Here is a 20099-nt window from a genome sequence, read left to right on the forward strand (position 1 = left end):
TATATAAATAAATAAATAAATAAATAAAAATAAATGACTATCGGTCACAAAGGCTTGTATTACTTTGGCAGGGTTCCCATTCGGCCCTGCAGATTTTTTATTTTTCACTCTTAAAATTGTATGCCCAGTTTCTTCTTGTGTGAAGCTTATTGTTCCAATGTTCTTCCCATAATATTTCCCATAACCTACACTGATCATCTGTCTCACCTTATTCTCCATCGTCAGGAAGTAGTGTTTCAATTAGCAGGGCAGCTGACAATTCCCAACTTTCTGTTACTGTCCCACCATTCCTTCTGAGGACGGATAAGACTGTTGGTGATCGTATTTTCTCACAGACTATTTTATATGGTACACCTCGGGGATCAGTTTCTAAGTTAGCCTCCATAAATTGCTTCCATTGTTCCAGTTTTGTTTTCCACAACTCTTCCTTAAAACATTGTTTAAAATGCCTGTAACTATGCAGCCTTTAGACACTTTCTTCTCGATTCACATTGCTCTAGTATAGCTTCCCGGGTGTTCATTTTTAGCACCTTAATTTCTGCAGTGCCTCATTCCAGATGCAATGTACTCTTTTAGAATGACATCTACTGACAGGTATTGATGCCTCCATTGCTCTATGTATAGCCACTGTCAGTTCTAGTGCTTTGACATCTACATTACCACCCAGTAATGGGCTCCCTGGACACTGATAAGCTCTTCTTCATTATTCCCAGTTAGTATCCCTGATCTTATTTTGGGCCTTACGTGCATGTTTTCTGTTATCATCTAGGATTTCCCTTCCAGTGATGATATAGTGTACGATAATGTGAACATTCGATATTTGCTAAAGTGACGTCAATATTTGATGTTGCTCCAACTCTCCCTTTGTAGGCTGGCAGATTGTGAGGTGCATTCAACAACTGTACACTGAGTTCTATAACGGCTTCTTCTAGTTGTCTTTCGCATTCAGTACCTGTACACTGAGTTCTATAACAGCTTCTTCTAGTTGTCTTCCGCAGTCATCGTACAGGCGGCTACACCACAGTGCTAACTTCGCATTTGCATCAATGAAGTACACAAGAGGCTTAGTTCGTCCTAGGTGACTAATATCCTTTAGTCTTAGCAGATACTCGTCGATCTCATCACTAAGCTGAAAACACGTGGAAACCGGGATGCAACTCTCCCTTCTGGTTAACATTTCCACACAGAGTACGTGGTCTGAACAGTACTGTGTACTTGTGACCGTTATGACCTAGTTAAGTACTGTTATTGCTGCCATAGGACACTGCCCTTGTGTGACTATCTGGGCAGTTATTGTCATACTGGGGATCTTTCCTGCCTTTGTATATGGTTCTTGGAGGCACAATACATCTGACTGTAAGTCCTCTGCTGCTCTTCTAGACGCATGCAATACGCTGACACTTCTCACAGCATTAAGCTGTCCTATCTTCATCCCCATTAGGGGTGACGTGTATATATCTGACAGTCTCGGGTCTACTCGCCTGTTATCGAATGCTATACAACCGTACGTCATCACAAGTGCTTGTACAAATATCTAAGGAGAATGATTCACTTATTCTGGCAGAAACCTGCTTCAATAACTTCTCCTGTTTTTCCACTTCTATTGGCACATTGTTATGTATGGGATTTGAGTAGGGGATGGAAAAAGAACTGCCATTATAAAGTTAATGTATTTCTTCTTTTCAAATCTCATCAAACATTGCAAAACGGTTTGCTCAGATCAAGCCATTGAAGGCGTGAACTACTTGTTAGGTCTCGGTTCCAATCCACAATACCTGTGTTGAATAAAGAGAAAGGACCACAGTCCTGCTGTGAATGTGAAACGGGTACAGACAATAAAACTGTACTGGGAAATTCAATGTATGTGTCCATGATGATAAAAGGGAGACATTACCATCAGGACCACTTGTCTATGAGGCATTGCATGCTTAGGTGAAATTTAGTGCACCGAATGCAACGCTCGCAGTTTTCTCACTGGCACCCAAAAAATCGTGGCGACCAGGACAGGGTTGGGACATGCCATTGTGGAAGAACATAGCTTGACACCAGGGTAGTGACTGAGAATAAACTGATATATGAAAATAGCTCCTGTATAAAGGTCACTTGAGTTTGGAGTTTGAGATGGAGACTGGTTGCAAAGAACCATCACCAAGGAGCACTTCCTCAGTTAGATGCTCACACTTAAGGACTAACTGTATGCCCAAGCTTCACAATGGAAACTAATGAAAAGCCTGTGCATAATGTTCCTTTTTTGGGGTTGGGAGGAGGGGTATTTGGATGCTGGAGTAATACTGACATTATCATGAGTAGACAGAGAGAAAAGGAGTAAATGTTTGTATAGACACACACAAATTGCAGGTGCATAAATGAAAAAGTTTCAGATAGCCATTTACTGCAAACCCCATCTGTATCTGTGCAGTGCTCTCCACCTCCCCTTTACAGTCATCAAACCATGACGAAGATAAATCAGTAAGAGGAACTGAAAGTGAACTGGATAAAAACATACAGGGTCAAGTATTCGTACATTAGAATGTGTGTCACTACTAGAATTCTTAGAATATTTCTTGTTCCATTACTATTTTTTTTTACGTTTGTTGCTATGTAAATTATTTTCATTATGCATTTCTTTTCCTATTTGCCCATTTAGGTGTTGAATTTTGAAAAATCCTTCCTTAGTGGACATCGATGTCACACAAAGAATGTTCATTCCAAATTTCATATATCTAGGAGCAATGACTAGATTGTACCACATTCTATCACCTGAAATTACATGACTACCCATCTCAGCCCATTAGGTGTTGGATTTTAAATCTGTTCTCAGAAGGGGCCTACAACAAACACATATTCTCTTCAAATTTCATATTTCATAGTGTCAATGTTTTAGGCTGGGCATTGATTCCGGAAAGAACTTTGAAACCCTGTTTCATCCCCTCAGGGGTTAAACTTCAGAAAAACTATTCTTAGTAGGCTCTTACAATGTGCAAAGAATATTTCCACCAACTTTCATAGTTCAAGAAAGTGGTTTGCACTGTGCATTGCTTTGTCAATCAGTTTCTCCCTGAAAATATATATTACCCCCCATTAGAACAAATCATGACAATCACAACAATTCTGCTTCATTTTTTCCACTTTACACATGAAAAGTTTGAAGAAAAGAAACAAGTCATCAATTTCTTTCCACAATGCTCAATCTTAGTTCTGTTGAAGCATGTTAAATACATGTTGACAGTTCTTTTTCCCGCAGATGACATGATTGTAATTAAGAGACATGCAGCAATAGGAAAACTTAAATAATGTATTTAGAAGAATTGTTCACTTTTTCTCCACTCAGTCACCCTTGTTTAAAAGAAGTTGTGTACTGTACTCTAATTTGTGTTTCAGATGGTACAACACCAAAGCAAAAGTTAATGCATAGATAAGAGTTGGTACACAAGCATAAAAATCAGTTTTTTAACTTATACTGATGAGAATTTGAATTGAAAATAAGAGCTTCTTAAACAATGCAATTAAGCCACTTTTGCAGTGTTCCATTACTTCTCTTTTTTTCTTAAATTTATTTAATGTTTTTAACATTAGCATTGGAATATACAATTACTTCAGGCTTCCTAATGCAGTGTTCCAGGTTGTGTTTTTCACCATTGTAGTTTTTTTACAAGTCAGTAAGTTATGCCCAGTCATTATATATCTTCTTTATTACAAACTGCATATATCAGCAATACATACAAACAAACAAGTTCATTTAAGTTTGTAACTTCGCACTTTTATACCATAAATAGTTTTGGTGTTACCACTATGTAACAGACCATTCCACTTCTTATTTTCACTCTTTCCATAAATTTTCATTTATTAGTTTTTAAAAATAATAGTATGTCACTGTTGCACATGTTGTTTATTGTACTGAACTAACTTTCTGGCTAATTGCTCTGTCACCTCATTACCATGAATTCTAAACATTGGGTTGTATCTATTGGAAGATTACTTTTTGGCCTTCTTATTAACAGAAGTTTACACTAGATACAATTTTGATGACAGCTTATGTTTTTGAACATTGGTGTGAAGATATAGCTTAAATTGCTGATTCTGAATCCCTGGGTAACATTACTTTCTGAAATAAATTTGTCCTACCACAAAGTTGGTGCAATTCAACATTTATACACTTAACTTCAGTGTCAAAATTTCTGTAATTCCTATGCTTATGGCAGAAGGAAAATGAGTTGGTTATGTGCCTCTACAGCTGCATTAAATGGAGCCAAACTGACATCATTGCAACTCTGACACAAACAAACCAGTATTTTGCTCACCGATTAATGTCATATGGAATTATATTCTGGAATAACTCTCAGGTAAGAAAGCAAAAAAATGGAAAGTCTAGGTCAGAATATTATTAATTATGAAAAGAATAGATCTCTCTGTTGTGGGTGTGATGTGGTCGGCCACAAATTCCTCTCCTGTGCCAATCTATCCATCTGAGAGTAGCACTTGCAATCTATATTCTCAATTATTTGCTCGATGCATGCCAGTTTGTTTTTCTCTACAGTTTCTTTCCTCTACAGCTTTTTTCCTCTACAGCTCCCTTTAGTACCATGGAAGTTATTCTGTGATATCTTAGAAGATCAAACAACGGAAAACCCAGGATGGAATGTAACAATATTATGAGAAGGATAGTTCCTACTCACCATATAGCAGAGATGCTGAGTCACAGATAGGCACAACAAAAAGACACACAATTACAGGTTTTGGCCATTCACACACACACACACACACACACACACACACACACACACACACACACACCTGCAGTCTCAGACAACAAAAACCACGCTGTGAGCAGCAACTGTCCTCCTCATAATATCTTATAAGAATTTCTACTATCCTGTCTCTTCCTGTTATCTGTTTTCCATAGATTCCTTTTCTTTCTGATTCTCTGGAGAACCTCCTTTCCTTATCAGTCCACCCAACATTCAGTGTTCTTCTGTAGCACTACCTCTCAAGTGCTTTAATTCTCTTCTGTTCTGGCTTTCGCATGGTTCATTCCTCACTACCATAAAATGCTGTGGTGCAAATGTACATTCTCAGAAATTTCTTCCTCAATTAAGACTTGTGTTTGAATCTAGCAGACTTTTCTGTGCCAAGAATGTCCTTTTTGCCAGTGGTAGTCTGGCTTTTATGTCCTCCCTGCTCCTCCTGTCATGGGTTATTTTGCTGCCAACGTAGCAGAATTGCTTACTTTCACGTACTTCATGACCAGCAATCCTGATAAGTTTCTTGCTGTTCTCTTTCTGCTACTTCTCATTACTTTCGTCTTCCTTCGATTTACTCTCAACGCATATTCATTCCACTCAGAAAATTCCATAATTTGTCTTCACTTTCACCGAGTATAACAATGTCATCAAGGAATCTAATCACTGATATCCTACCACCCTGAATTTAATTCCACTCTAGTACCTTTCTTTTACTTTCATCATTGCTTCTCTGATGTGTGGATTGAACAGCAGAGGCAAAATAGTACACCCCTGCCGTGCACCCTTTTTAATACAAGGGCTTCATTCATGGTCTCCTATTGATCTGTCTTGATACTTGTACATTTTGTATATTACCTACCTTTCCCTATAGCATATTCCTATTTTCCTCAGATTTCCAAGCATCTTGCACCATTTGATATTGTCAAATGCTTTTTCCAGGTAGTCAAATCCTATGAACTCATCTTGATTTTTCTTTAGTCTTACTTCAATTATCAACTGCAATGTCAGAATTGCTTCTCTGGTGCCTTTCCCTTTCCTTAAGCCAAACTGATTGTCATGTAGCATTCCTCAATTTTCTTTTCCTGTAGATTATTCTTATCAGCATCTTGGATGCATAGGCTGTTGAGCTAATTGTGGGATAATTCTCACACTTGTCAATTCTTGAAGTCTTTGGAATTGTTTGGATAATGTTTTTCTGAAAGTCAGTGGCATATCACCAAATCCCTACATTCTACACAATAACATGAATAGTCAGTTTTCTGACATTTCGCCCCAGTGATTTTGGAAATTCTGATAAAATGTTATCTATGCTTACCTGCCTCATTCCACTGTCCTTCTAAATTCTTATTCTAATACTGGAATGTCTATCTCTTCTCTCACGTCATCAGACAAGTCTTCACCATCACATATGCCTTCACTGCACTCTTTCCACCGATCCATTCCCTCCTCTACATTTAACAATGGAAATCCCATTGCACTCTTAATATTATCACTCTGTTTTAATTTGACCATAGGTTGTTTTGACTTTCCTATACGCTGAGTCAGTTCTTTCTACAGTTATTTCTTTTCAATTTCTTCACATTTTCATGTGGCCATTGCACCTTTGCTTTCCTGCTCTTCCTATTTATTTTGTTCCTAAGTTACTTGTATATCTAATTCATGAATTTCCCTGAACTCTTTTGTACTTCCTTCTTTTGTCGATCAACCGACATATTTCTTCTGTTACCCATGGTTCCTTTGCAGTTAACTTCTTGGTACTTATGTTTTCCTTTCGAACTCTGTGATTGCTCTTTTCAGACGTGTCTATTCCTCTTCAACCAAACTGCCTATTGACCTATTTCTTATCACAGTATCTATAGCCTCAGAGATCGTCAAGTCTCTCTTCACTCTTTAGTACCTCTGTATCCCATGTGTTTGTGCACTGATTCTTCCTGGTTAGTCTTAGACTACAGCCTACACTTCATCTTCATTAAATTGTGATCTGAGTCTACATCTGCTCCACAGTTTGCCTTACAATCCAGTATCTGATTGACCATGATGTAATCTAACTGAAATCTCTTTGTATCTCTTGGCCTTTTCCATGTATACCACCTCCTCTTGTGATTCTTGAATAGTCTATTCACTACTACTAGCTAAAATTTATTGTGGAACTGAATTAGTCTTTCTCCCCTCTCATTCCTACTACCAAGCCCATATATTCTCCTATAACCCTTCCTTCTGTTCCTTCCCCTAAAACCACATTCCAATACCGCTTGACTATTAGATTTTCATCTCCTTTTGCATACTGAATTTTCAGTTCAGTATCCTCATATACTTTCCCTCTCTTCATCTTCTGCTTGGGATGTCGGATTGTATAGCTGACCTATCCTTGTCGGTGTCAGTTTGATGTCGGTTCTGATGAAAACAACCTTATCACTGAACTGTTCACAGAAACTTACCCTCCACCATACCTTCTTATTCATATTGAGTCCTACTCCAGTTATACCATTTTCCGCTGCTGTTAATATTTCACTATACTCATCTGACCAGAAATCCTTGTCTTCTTTCCATTTCACTTCACTGACCTGTACCTTATTTAGATTGAGCCTTAGCACTTCCCTTTTCACATTTTCTAGCTTCCCTCCCACAGTTAAACTTCTTACATTCCAAGTCCTGACTCTCAGGACATTACTCTTTCAATGGTTATTAAATCTTTTTCTCATGGTCACCTCCCTCTCAGCTGCCCATCCCAGAGATCCAAATGGAGGACTGTTCTGGAACATTTTGCCAATGGAGAAATCATCATGGCATATTATTTTTTTTTTCCAATTACAAGCCACATGTCCTGTGGATACACGTTGTCTCTCTTTAATGTGGTAGTTTCCATTGAATTCTGCATCCTTATGCTGTTGATCACTGCCGATTCTTTGTTTTTAGGGACAGTTTCCCACCCAAAGGGCAATAGCGTGCCCCGAGATTCTGTCTGATCCCCTGCCTTCTGTGACAAGGCTGTTGGCATAATGAGGGTGACTTCTAATGTTGGAAGTCTTTGGCTGCCATTGCTACTGATTTTTATTCAAAAATTAAGTGGTAGCAGGGATCAAACCCAAGACCAGGACATTTTGATTATTAATCGAAGACTCTACCTCTAGATGACGGGTGGATATAGCTACTCACTGTAAAGCTGATTTGTCGAGTTGCCAACAGGTAAAAAGCAAAGACTGTTACATTTAAAGCTTTCGGCCAGAGCCACCTTCAGAAGAGAAAGGAAAACACATAAATATTCACACAAGCAGGCACACCTCACATAGTGATGACCATTATCTCCAGATGTTCTAACTGGCTACAGTGGCTGGAGACTGCGATCATGTGTGTGTGAGAGGTGTGCCTGCTTGTGTGAATATGCGTGTGTTTTCTTTTCTTTTATGAAGAAGGCTTTGGTGAAAAGCTTTGTGTATAACAGTCTTTTTCTTGTGCATATCTGCAATTCAGTGTGTCATTTTTATGGTCAGTAGCAATCAATCCTTTTCATAATACACTGCTGGCCACCGTAAATGCAACACCAACAAAGACAAGAGGTAGCACAACAAAATTTATTTTGTGGATAACATGTTGACCAAGTATCAAATGATTACGTTTACAGACGTCTGTGACATGTGGTTCCTGCCAGAATCAGTAGCCAGAGTAGCCGCCATTGTTGGAGATCACCGCTGCCACACGTCTCGGCATTGAGTCAAAGAGACGTTGGATGTGTTCCTGGGGTACAGCAGCCCAAGCAGCTTCCACACGTTGCCAAAGATCATCTGGTGTGGCAGCTGGGGATGTAATCTGGGTCACTCGTTGAGCAACCATGGACCACATGTTTTCTATCGGCGAAAGATCCGGAGAGCGAGCCGGCCAGGGAAGCAATTCAATCTGGTTATTGACGAAGAACCTTTGGACAATCCGTGCCACGTGTGGTCGCGCATTATCGTGTTGAAATATGGCTGTGGCCGAGCCCTGAAGGTAAGGAAGGACAACTGGCTCCAGCACCTCGGATATGTAGCGCCGGCTATTTAAAGTACCGGCAATGCGTACTAGAGGCGTGCGAGAGTAATATCCAATACAGCCCCATACCATAATACCCGGTGCAAGACCAGTGTGGCGGTGCATAATGCAGCTGTCCAGCATCCTCTCTCCACGGTGTCTCCACACTCGAATCCGACCATCGTGGTGCTACAGACAGAAGCGTGCCTCGTCAGTAAAGACAACGTCATTCCATTCTGCCGTCCACATCCGTCTGTCATCACACCATTGGTGACAGAGACATCTGTGGTTCTGCGTCAGTGGTAGACGAAGCAATGGACGTCTTGCGGACAGACCACTCTGCTGTAAACGGCGTCGAATGGTACGCGCAGACACTGGATGATGCGTTACAGACGCAATGTGCTGTGCTACGGTTCGGGATGTCACTGAGCAATCCGTCACTGCCATGCGCACAATTTGCCTATCAGCACGTGCAGTGGTGCACCGAGGTGAATGCGATCGACCACGTCGGTCCGTCGTACCCTCCTGCATCCAACGGTCACATATCCGCATTACAGTTGTTTGGTTTCGTCCAACACGACTAGCGATTTCTCTGTATGATAATCCACAATCTCGGTAAGCCACTATCCTTCCTCTGTCGAACTCGGATACTTGATCAAAAGATGTTCGCTGTTGTCTACGAGGCATAACTGATCGTCTTGTGAAACAACCACAAGGTAAACACACGTGCCGAACGTACACTCGTCGAAATCGCCAAGCCTTAAATGGCGCTATGAGGTGGCGCCACAGGCGCGTGTGATGTGCATCTGCGCCGAAATTCTAATCAGTTGCATATCTCATCGCTGCAAACTCATGGTGTAAATTTCACTTGATTCGGACGCTTCCTTCAGGGTGTTGCATTTACGGTGGCCAGCAGTGTAGTTCACTGTTGTTGTGGTCTCCAGTCCTGAGACTGGTTTGATGCAGCTCTCCATGCTACTCTATCCTGTGCAAGCTTCATCATCTCCTAGTACTTACTGCAACCTACATCCTTCTGAATCTGCTTAGTGTATTCATCTCTTGGTCTCCCTCTATGATTTTTACCCTCCACACTGCCCTCCAATGCTAAATTTGTGATCCCTTGATGCCTCAGAACATGTCCTACCAACCAGTCCCTTCTTATGGTTCAAGTTGTGCCACAAACTTCTCTTCTCCCCAATTCTATTTAATACCTACTCATTAGTTATGTGATCTACCCATCTAATCCTCAGCATTCTTCTGTAGCACCACATTTCGAAAGTTTCTATTCTCTTCTTGTCCAAACTATTTATCGTCCATGTTTCACTTCCATACATGGCTACACTCCATACAAATACTTCCAGAAACGACTTCCTGACGCTTAAAGCTATACTCGATGTTAACAAATTTCTCTTCTTCAAAAACGCTTTCCTTGCCATTGCCAGTCTACATTTTATATCCTCTCTACTTCGACCATCATCAGTTATCTTGTTCCCCAAATAGCGAAACTCCTTTACTACTTTCAGTGTCTCATTTCCTAATCTAATTCTCTCAGCATCACCCGACTTAATTCCACTACATTCCATTATTCTCGTTTTGCTTTTGTTGATGTTCTTCTTATATCCTCCCTTCAAGACACTGTCCATTCTGTTCAACTGCTCTTCCGTCCATTGCTGTCTCTGACAGAATTACAATGTCATCGGCGAACCTCAAACTTTTTATTTCGTCTCCATGGATTTTAATACCTACTCCAAATTTTTCTTTTGTTTCCTTTACTGCTTGCTCAATATACAGATTGAATAAGATCGGGGAGAGGCTACAGCCCTGTCTCACTCCCTTCCCAAGCACTGCTTCCCTTTCATGCCCCTCGACTCTGGTAAAGAGAGTGTTTGGTAAACAGAATACAGTATTCAAAAATAAACATGTTTATTTAAGAGTGGAGGGATCTAGTATCTAATTTGGATTCCCTGTAAATCTGTAGTACTGATAATGAGTGTGAGATAATGAAACTGGCAAGCAGACACAGTTCCTCACAGATATATATATGGCACAAGCTGAGATCACAATGGGCACATTCTGGTGGAGCTCTGCAATAAAATACATGTGACTGGTCAAACACTGCCATTTGCATTTTATTACTTCAGGCCACTTCTCTCTTAGTGACTGATCTTGTACACTTACAATAACTTTGCTGTGTTTTGGAATTTTTTTCTAGTCAGTCATTCATTATACTTTAGCAGCTACTCAGAACTTTCGTTTGTGCTACTCGTCACTGCAACACTGTGTGCTAACTGAAACTGAACTTCATAAACTTGACAAAGTCATAGTAGAGGCGTGTGACCATTATAATCATAATGATAAAAATGTCTTTAAAACAGCTAGTTGGTCATGAAGTAATACTGACAGGATGTTTCGAGACACATTTGTTATTCATTACATGTTTCACACTCTGCTAATTTTCAGATGACATGGTGACAAATTAATAACAGAAATTTTTTTGTTCTACAACGTGGCAAATTTACAGAAGTGTGTTAAAAGAGGGCTATTAACTGGTGTTACATATATACAGCAGTGTGCTTTCCTGACAGTCACTCAAATTATCTTTCAATTACTGTTGATATGACACTATCTTTTAGAAATTATGTGGAAGATACTTCTTGGAAAATTAACACACGAAACAACCTTATTCATAAACTGTGAGGTACTAACTGGAGTGCACTGGCAGATACACTTTGAACTTCTGTGCTTCTATGGTTGAATAATGTGCTCTGGTGTAGCTGAATAACTCTTGTGTAAATAAGACAGACATTCAGCTCATTATGACAATCATTTCTGGGTGTGTAAGAACTACTCCACTGTAATAGCTTCCAACATTGCACTACACAGTCCTTATCCCAAAATAATGCATAATCTTCAATTTCCCAGCCATGAAGATATACCCAGGTTGATAACAAATCAACTTCGATCCAGAAATGCACCCTTGAGATTGGCCCAACAGCGAGCTGATAGCAACTTCACAAATGATAGCAAATGGTGTGAAACCTGGGCTACGAATGTTCCATTTCAAGTGCGACATCTTACTGATGCTCTGCAGAGACATCACCATCCAACCATCGAGCTCTGGCTCAATAACGAGACTTGACATTAGCATATAACAATTGTTTGTTAGTTTAATGTGTTATTTGTATTCATGTCTTGTTTCTTTCCATGTATTTCTTGTGTAGTGCTACACGAGTATGCTTTACAAATAAGCGAACAATTCTTTCAAGTTACACAGTACAGAAATTTTATATGTATTTTCCAGCAAATTTAAAAGCCATTATATACACTATGTAATAATAATTATTACCATTTCCGCCTTCATGTGTTCAATACTGCCTACTACCTGAAAATTGGTTCACCACAGTCATTTTCCTACATTTTTTGGGACTTCATATTTTGGCCATTTGATGTAAAACACCACCATCATAAATTCTGTATTAAGGTACATTGATAATTATTATTTAGGGACTGTCTACTCTCAACTTAATATTTTCAAAACGAAACTATTTAATGTCCTTAATACAAAATAATTAAAATGTTATTAATTTCACTTTAAAAAGTTGGCACAACTTCAGCTGAACCAGAACAATTGATTTATAACTGAATTTTTGTGACAATTACATAAATAAGACTACGTAAATCTGTAATTGTAATACATCACATTTTGCAAAAAAACTCATTGCTGTAAAACTATATGTAAAATTAATCAATTGTAAGGCACTCCAATGTCCAAGAATGCCATCATTCTGAATAGCATGTGATGCAGCAGATAGATTCTAAACTCTGAGGGGCAGATGCGACTTTTACTATATATATATATATATATATATATATATATATATATATATATATAGAGAGAGAGAGAGAGAGAGAGAGAGAGAGAGAGAGAGAGAGAGGGAAACATTCCACGTGGGAAAAATTTATCTAAAAACAAAGATGATGTGACTTACCAAACGAAAGCACTGGCAGGTCGATAGACACACAAACAAACACAAACATACACACAAAATTCAAGCTTTCGCAACAAACTGTTGCCTCTTCAGGAAAGAGGGACGGAGAGGGAAAGACGAAAGGATGTGGGTTTTAAGGGAGAGGGTAAGGAGTCATTCCAATCCCGGGAGCGAAAAGACTTACCTTAGGGGGGAAAAAAGGATGGGTATACACTCACACACACACACACACACACACACACACACACACATATCCTTCCTGAAGAGGCAACAGTTTGTTGCGAAAGCTTGAATTTTGTGTGTATGTTTGTGTGTCTATCGACCTGCCAGCGCTTTCGTATAGAGAGAGAGAGAGAGAGAGAGAGAGAGAGAGAGAGAGTGTGTGAACTTAGTGACACTACTGAAGTTGGCATCAGTACCTTTTTATATACAGGTGGAGGAATATGATATGGATAACAAACCACAGGAAGTGTTAACAGTTTGTAAGACCCAGCTGTTACGCCACAGCCAAGTAAAACTGTAACTGCTTGTTTTCAGGTTTATCTGGAATTAAAGGGAGAAGAATGAGGCCTGTCAGAACCTCTACAAAAATACGCAATATCAATTGGCAGGTGCTTTACGGTAGTGTGGAGTGGTTAAAAGTTTGTGTTGCCAGTAGATCAGTTTCATCCACATGTGCGAGTTCTTCCTCAGCTATGAGCTGTGCCAATTTTAGTTTAGTCATGACCTGCCTCCTAGGGGAGAACTTTTTCACTGTCGTGGCGTATGCCAGGAACAAACTGTCTATTTCATCAGTACCCACTCTGCTTTCTAAATAAGTGATGACGGGAGCCTGCGGTTCTGTGGGAGCCGTCGCAGCTCTCATCTTGGCACCAGGTGGCACACAAAATTCTTCAGTAGATGCTGGCAGTTGCTCCTGGAAAGATAACCTGTCTGTTTCCAGTTTAGGTACAGTAGGTGCTTCAGTGCCGATGTCCAAATCGCAGGTGATCAGTTCGTGTTGCGGGTGTGTCGGGGGGCACCCAGGTCTTAGCTCCGACTCCTGTGCAGCCTCCTCCTCGTGCGCACTGTCTTCCGATTCTGCCCCCGTTTCAGGGGACGGACTCCCAGGTTCGGGGCCAGTCACTTCTGCAGAACTTGACCCGAGAGGCACGAAGGGGCGAAACATCTCCATTTTTTCAGACCATATCCACCGTTTAGTGCTAGAACCCTCTTCCGAGCTGATCCTCAAATATCTTGCGTAGGTATCGCGAAGATTTTTCCATTTTCGTTTCATCTGGTCACCTGAAAGTAAAAATGAGTGATGAATTAGGAAACACTTTTGCCGAGTATAAGTTACTAATTACTGTTTTGTGCTAAATACCTTAATTTAAGGCACTGGTACAGTAAGCAGATGAGTTACATTTACATACTTTCTAGTAAAAGATGAAAAACAAACCAGAAATTGGAAAACTTTATTAATTGTTGTCTTATTTAGACCGACCAGATTAGGGCCTTAAGGTCATTTTTTGTGTGTAATCGGGAGCACCACATACGGTAACATAACACAATACATTCACTACGACATCAAAAACAATGACTACAATAACAACAACCATCATAGTCACTAATAATGATAATGAAAATATTAAGAGATACTACTACTACTACTAATAATAATAATAATAATAATAATAATAATAATAATAATAATAAACAAGTACAACAAATACTGGAACAAAATAATGTGCAATCAGAAGAAGAAGAAGAAAATACAGTAATGGACTCAAACATCACAGAGCAAACAAACAAAGAACAACACGCATCAGTTAAACAATCAGAGGAAAACGAAATCTTAAGACAGCCACCAGAATAGGCACAAATAGAACACGAAGTGACACACATGTTAGATATAGAAGAAAAATTTCAGCTGACATGTATAGAATACAAAGCCAACAAATACAGACATTAGACCATTCTTGCATAGACCACCAAATAACCCACAAGTCGAAACAACAATAACAACTATCAACACAATCATACACAACAAAATAAATGAAAAGACAACTATGGAAGAGTTACAACTACTGGTTTATATAGGAGCACTCACTACACTAAATATACACACTAGGCAGAGATCAGAACCAACCAACACACAGAAGAAACCCACAAAACCAGCATGGCAACACAGGCTACAGATCAGAATATAAAAACTGAGAAAAGACATCGGACAGCTAACACAATTTATAAGAAATGAAATATCAGACAAAAAACGAAAAAGGTTACGTAACATCTCACAACAAGAAGCGATAGGCAATTAGATGAAAAGAAGCAGACATTACAAGCATTGGACAAACGGCTTAGAAGATACCAAAAGAAATTTTAGCAGACATTAGATAACACACACATTAAAATAGACAATCCGCCAAACATAACAGACATGGAACACTTCTGGAGCAACATATGGTCAAACCCGGTACAACATAACAGGCATGCACGGTGGATACAAGCAGATACAGACACATACAAGATGATACCACAAATGCCTGAAGTGATAATTTTGCTACATGAAGTCACCCGAGCAATTAATTCTACTCACAGTTGGAAAGCCCCTGGAAAAGATAAAATAGCAAATTTCTGGCTAAAGAAGTTCATCTCAACAGATTCACATCTAACTAAATTGTTTAACAGTTACATTGCTGACCCATACACATTCCCTGATACACTTACACATGGAATAACTTATCTGAAACCTAAAGATCAAGCAGACACAGCAAACCCAGCTAAATATCGCCCCATAACATGCCTACCAACAATATACAAAATATTAACCTCAGTCATTACACAAAAATTAATGACACATACAACACAGAACAAAATTATAAATGAAGAACAAAAAGGCTGTGCGAAGGAGCACAAGGATGTAAAGAGCAACTGATAATAGATGCAGAGGTGACATATCAAGCTAAAACTAAACAAAGGTCGCTACACTACGCATACATTGATTACCAAGAAGCTGTGAGAACGGGGCGTGAGTCGTGCTCTACGATCTGAGCTACCCAAGCACGACTCACTTCCCGTCCTTACAGCTTTACTTCTGCCAGTACCTCATCTCCTACCTTCCAAACTTTACAGAGCTTCTGTAAAGTATGGAAAGTAGCAGGCAAGGTACTGGCAGAAGTAAAGCTGTGAGGATGGGGTGTGAGTTGTGCTTGGGTAGCCCCCCCCCCCCCCCCACCTCCGTCCAGCATTCAGGGAAAGTAAAAAAAAATTAGTGTAGGAAAGGGTTTTTCTTTCAACGAAACGATTTAAAAGTTTACATCAACTGGTATTTAGGTCGGAACTATATCTCTTTTATAGCTATTCATATCTGCCAAAATATTAAAAACTCACCATACCCCAGTCAATACCCCCTCCCCAATTCCCTCCCCCTGCCGGCTATCGTATGGGCGCCCTTGAATGAGGTCATTGTTTTTTACTACTTACATATAATTTTTTTCCTACGTTTTACCTGGTGTATACTGTAGGGTTTGAAAATAAAAACCAACGAAACACTCGTTGAAACTACCATATTTAAGCTCAACTTTCGCGTGGAAATAATTGTTCTGGTTGGTCTCCAAAAATCAGTAATAGCGCATTTGCCAGAAAATGGCAAAATGGGGCAAATCCCCGCAGCTCGAACAATTGTTGACAACTCTTCAATGATAGCCTCGCAAGAGGGCGCGAGATTATCTCCACCTGAAGATGTAATTCCGCTGACTAAAATAAAGATTTAGGGGAAAATTTCTGGGAAATCATTGAAATATGTGCTAACGTCGACAACCGTGGAAGAGGAATGCATGGCACAAGAAAAGCTTTCTACTCAGAAGGAAGAGTGACAAACAAAAGAACGCGGCATACGAACGAAACGACATGCGCTAGATTTCATTGCACCAATGCCAAAAAAAGAAGTAAACAGATCAAACAGCCAGTTGATTATTCTCCAGAGTCAGATTCAGACTTCCCAAATAATGACAGTAGCTTAGCTATAGATTTGGACTTAGAAGTATCCACAGAAGAGCCTGGGAGTTCAAAGAAGTATCAGAGGACCTAACAAAGTACCGGTATACTATTCATAGGTGCCTAGATAGCTAATATTCAGTAATTAAACTATTCCAGGTATCTTTGTACAAGTATTTTTCAGCACTATGCTCAAACTTACGATTACAAATGCTTATTTCAAGTGTTTTCATTGTGCTGTCTACCACTCTTATCCATATTTATGTCAAACGGGACGAATATCCGCACTGCGTGGGGATTTACGAATTCTTCAACGCGTTATTTGCATGTTTTCTTAGCACGTACATCCGAAATCTACATCGACTGCAGAAAGGCATAAGCATTTCGTAAGCACTAACAGTACACCATGGAGGGTACACGGTTGGCATTTCAAAATCAGTTCGTTAAGAATGTTCGACGCTGCGGCAGTCTAATTTTCTTTTTCCTTTCTTCCCTGTCATCTGATTTCTCAAATCGAGGAGCTGTCGGCATGAAGAAAAACCTTTTCTTATAGTACTATGAAAAATGTCACGTCCGCTTTAACCCACTGCGAAAAATTTATCTATGGATTCCTTGGCACAGTTGAGGTTTGTTGTGAAGCTTATACAAGCTTTTAGCTCAAGAATATCAAATATCATGTCGAAAAGTATGCAAGTACTTTTAATTGTACCGTTTTTACCGTTTGACCACTGTAAAATCTCACTATGTAGAATGTTCTGACTAAAACTTCTGGATTCTTGCTGGAGGCATTAGCCCTAAGTCAGCTACACAGTGTTACGTTGTCCTGCTCTGACATTAGTTGGTGGTTGTGCTTCTCTTCATTTGAATCAGTTTCCCCATACCACGAACGTAGGAATCACCGCGATATGACCGGTTTTTACTTGGATCATCTTCATCTGACTGTATGTGCTAGGTTCCATCATATCCATCATCATCATCATCATCATCATCATCATCATCATCATCATCATATCACATCATCATGTTTGAATTCTTATTATCATCGCATTCAACCTCGTAATCTGGATCAGTATCGGTTAGCGTCGGCAGACGAAAATGTAAAGCGTAAACGTACCGGAGGATCATGCATTTAGGAAGACTGTATAATCTGTGCAATCTTTTCGGATTGTCAGCCGAATGGCATCGTCACAGCCGAAATACGCCGAGAAAGCCTGCAATCACATGACACTGTGTAAGGGTTCGGATCCATTAGTATTGTAATGAATTACGGTTATTTGGGATAAGCACTTACGATTCACAATTAGTTTAATATTTACAAGTCAAAATATACATATCTGGCGTTTTACACATGGCGCGTGGCCACGACCGAACTACAGTTGACCGGCCGCTAGTCCATTCCCACATTCTTCTCACCCTTGCCGTTCCGCGTGTACCGTTAGGTGTCCTTGGAGGGATGGGCTATTTGACCATTGTCTCTCAGGTAGAAATACCTCCAGAGAGGGCAACATTCTGGAGAGAGGCGGTCGAATGCAGCGACCGAATTGTATCACTGGCGTCCAAAACTTCCTGTCTCTACAATCAGTACTTTTTTTAGAAAACGGGTCATTTACTGCAAAAAATGTAGTTCAGAGATATTGAGGCTTAAAACTTTTTTTGTATTACAAGTTCTTACACAGACTTGCATTTCTGCATTTCTTATGCATTAGAATTGCCCTGGCCAATACTCTGTGTCTTCTCCAGTGTCACAACAGCCCAGTGTGTGCCTACTTTTCTATCTTGTTTATTTTGTCATTCGCTGAGCAGCTAACTATGCTTCACGTACAAGAAGCTCTTCCAGTTTCTGCAGTCCTTTAGCTGTGTTCTGTCCAAATCTTACCCCTAACTTCTCCAGAACCTTAAGTCTTTCATAGTTCCCACCATTAAAAGTTATTACAGCATCAGACAGTACTAACTTTAGAGTCATAACGCCAACAAATACATTTTTATGCACACTGCATCACACAGCATTATTGAAGGAGTCATTCAAATTCTGGGTCTTCCCATGTAAACACTTCTTTAGTAGCTCAGAATTTGCCAAATCTCTGTAAATAGGTTTGATTGCCTCCATTACTGCCACAGGACGAGAATGTTTGAGTGTAAATTCATGCAGAGTGCCAGAAAAATTCAGCTTCCCTATATTTACATCAAGTACTTGTTTTGCAAATCAAACTGCCCTTTTTTTTTTTTTTTTTTGCTGCTAGTTATTTTATTTATCCCATACGCGTTTCGCCTTCTCCTGTTTTACGGCATCATCAGTGGGACCTATAACGATACAGTTTTGTTAGTTATAGATTATCAAACAGTTCACTTCGCGATTTTTTGTAAAAATGTAATTACTTACGATTTGCTGATCAGCGTCTCCTCACATCTGGTCTGGAGGTGAGGAAACGCAGATCAGCAAATCGTAAGTAATTACATTTTTACAAAAAATCGCGAAGTGAACTGTTTGATAATCTATAACTAACAAAACTGTATCGTTATAGGTCCCACTGATGCTGCCGTAAAACAGGAGAAGGCGAAACGCGTATGGGATAAATAAAATAACTAGCAGCAAAAAAAAGGCAGTTTGATTTGCAAAACAAGTATTTACATGCTTGCTGCGGAGGATGGCCAAACAAACAAACTTGTTATTTACATCAAGTGTTTGGTGGAGGTGGACACAAAGCATGACATTGCTTTTCATCAGTTAATATTCGATGAAAGAAAGTGCTCCACACAGTTCTTTTCATCTTCTCTAAATTGTCACAGTTATCTCTAATGGCCTTCCCATAATATTTCTGTAATTCATCAATTACTTTGTCCGTTAGTCTTCCAGCACATTTTATTGTCTTGCCATCAGACAGTATCGGGAACAAAGCACTAATTTGTTTATTCGTAATGCCAACTTCTGAGACGTAGTGGTAGGCACAAAACAAAGCAATTCACAGCCTTCTAGACTGGCAGATTCCAAGATATGACTGCTCAACTCTGGCAGTATATGCATACCCACGAAATTTGACTATCTCACGTCAACATTCAAAATATTATTTGAAGGTCTCAAAATTGTCTGATTTTAATGTATTATAAACCAAAATGTTCAGGAAAGTCCAAAGTATATTATGGAGTAGAAAACAAAAAAACTCAGACTAATTCCCTTAACAGTCCCCTTAACAGGCTTGTTATTTTTCGCGACAAATCCCTTAACTTGGCTCCAGAAATATTCTGTTTGGTACATATTGTAATGGTACAGTGGCAAATGCAAAAACGCACAGCACTTTTATAGCCACTGTATCAATGTCCCTCAGAAAACTTCAAAGCTGTAAATTTATGAAAAACATCAAGAACGACCTCCTCCTCGGCACGCTTT

The 20099-nt window shown here is 39.6% G+C and overlaps 1 protein-coding gene across 1 annotated transcript in view; it reads right to left on the reverse strand.

Moving 5' to 3' along the window:
* Window positions 1-13041: 13041 nt before the first annotated feature.
* LOC126210441 (uncharacterized) overlaps window positions 13042-20099 on the reverse strand; it is a 98028-nt gene continuing 90970 nt past the window's right edge. Inside the window, exon 2 of the mRNA XM_049939673.1 lies at window positions 13042-14020. Within this exon, the coding sequence (XP_049795630.1) occupies window positions 13353-14020 (668 nt within the window). The 3' untranslated portion in view covers window positions 13042-13352. The remainder of the gene's footprint in view (window positions 14021-20099) is intronic.

The sequence above is a fragment of the Schistocerca nitens genome, chromosome 10 (assembly GCF_023898315.1).
Source record: "Schistocerca nitens isolate TAMUIC-IGC-003100 chromosome 10, iqSchNite1.1, whole genome shotgun sequence".
In the NCBI taxonomy this organism is placed as follows: Eukaryota; Metazoa; Arthropoda; class Insecta; order Orthoptera; family Acrididae; genus Schistocerca; species Schistocerca nitens.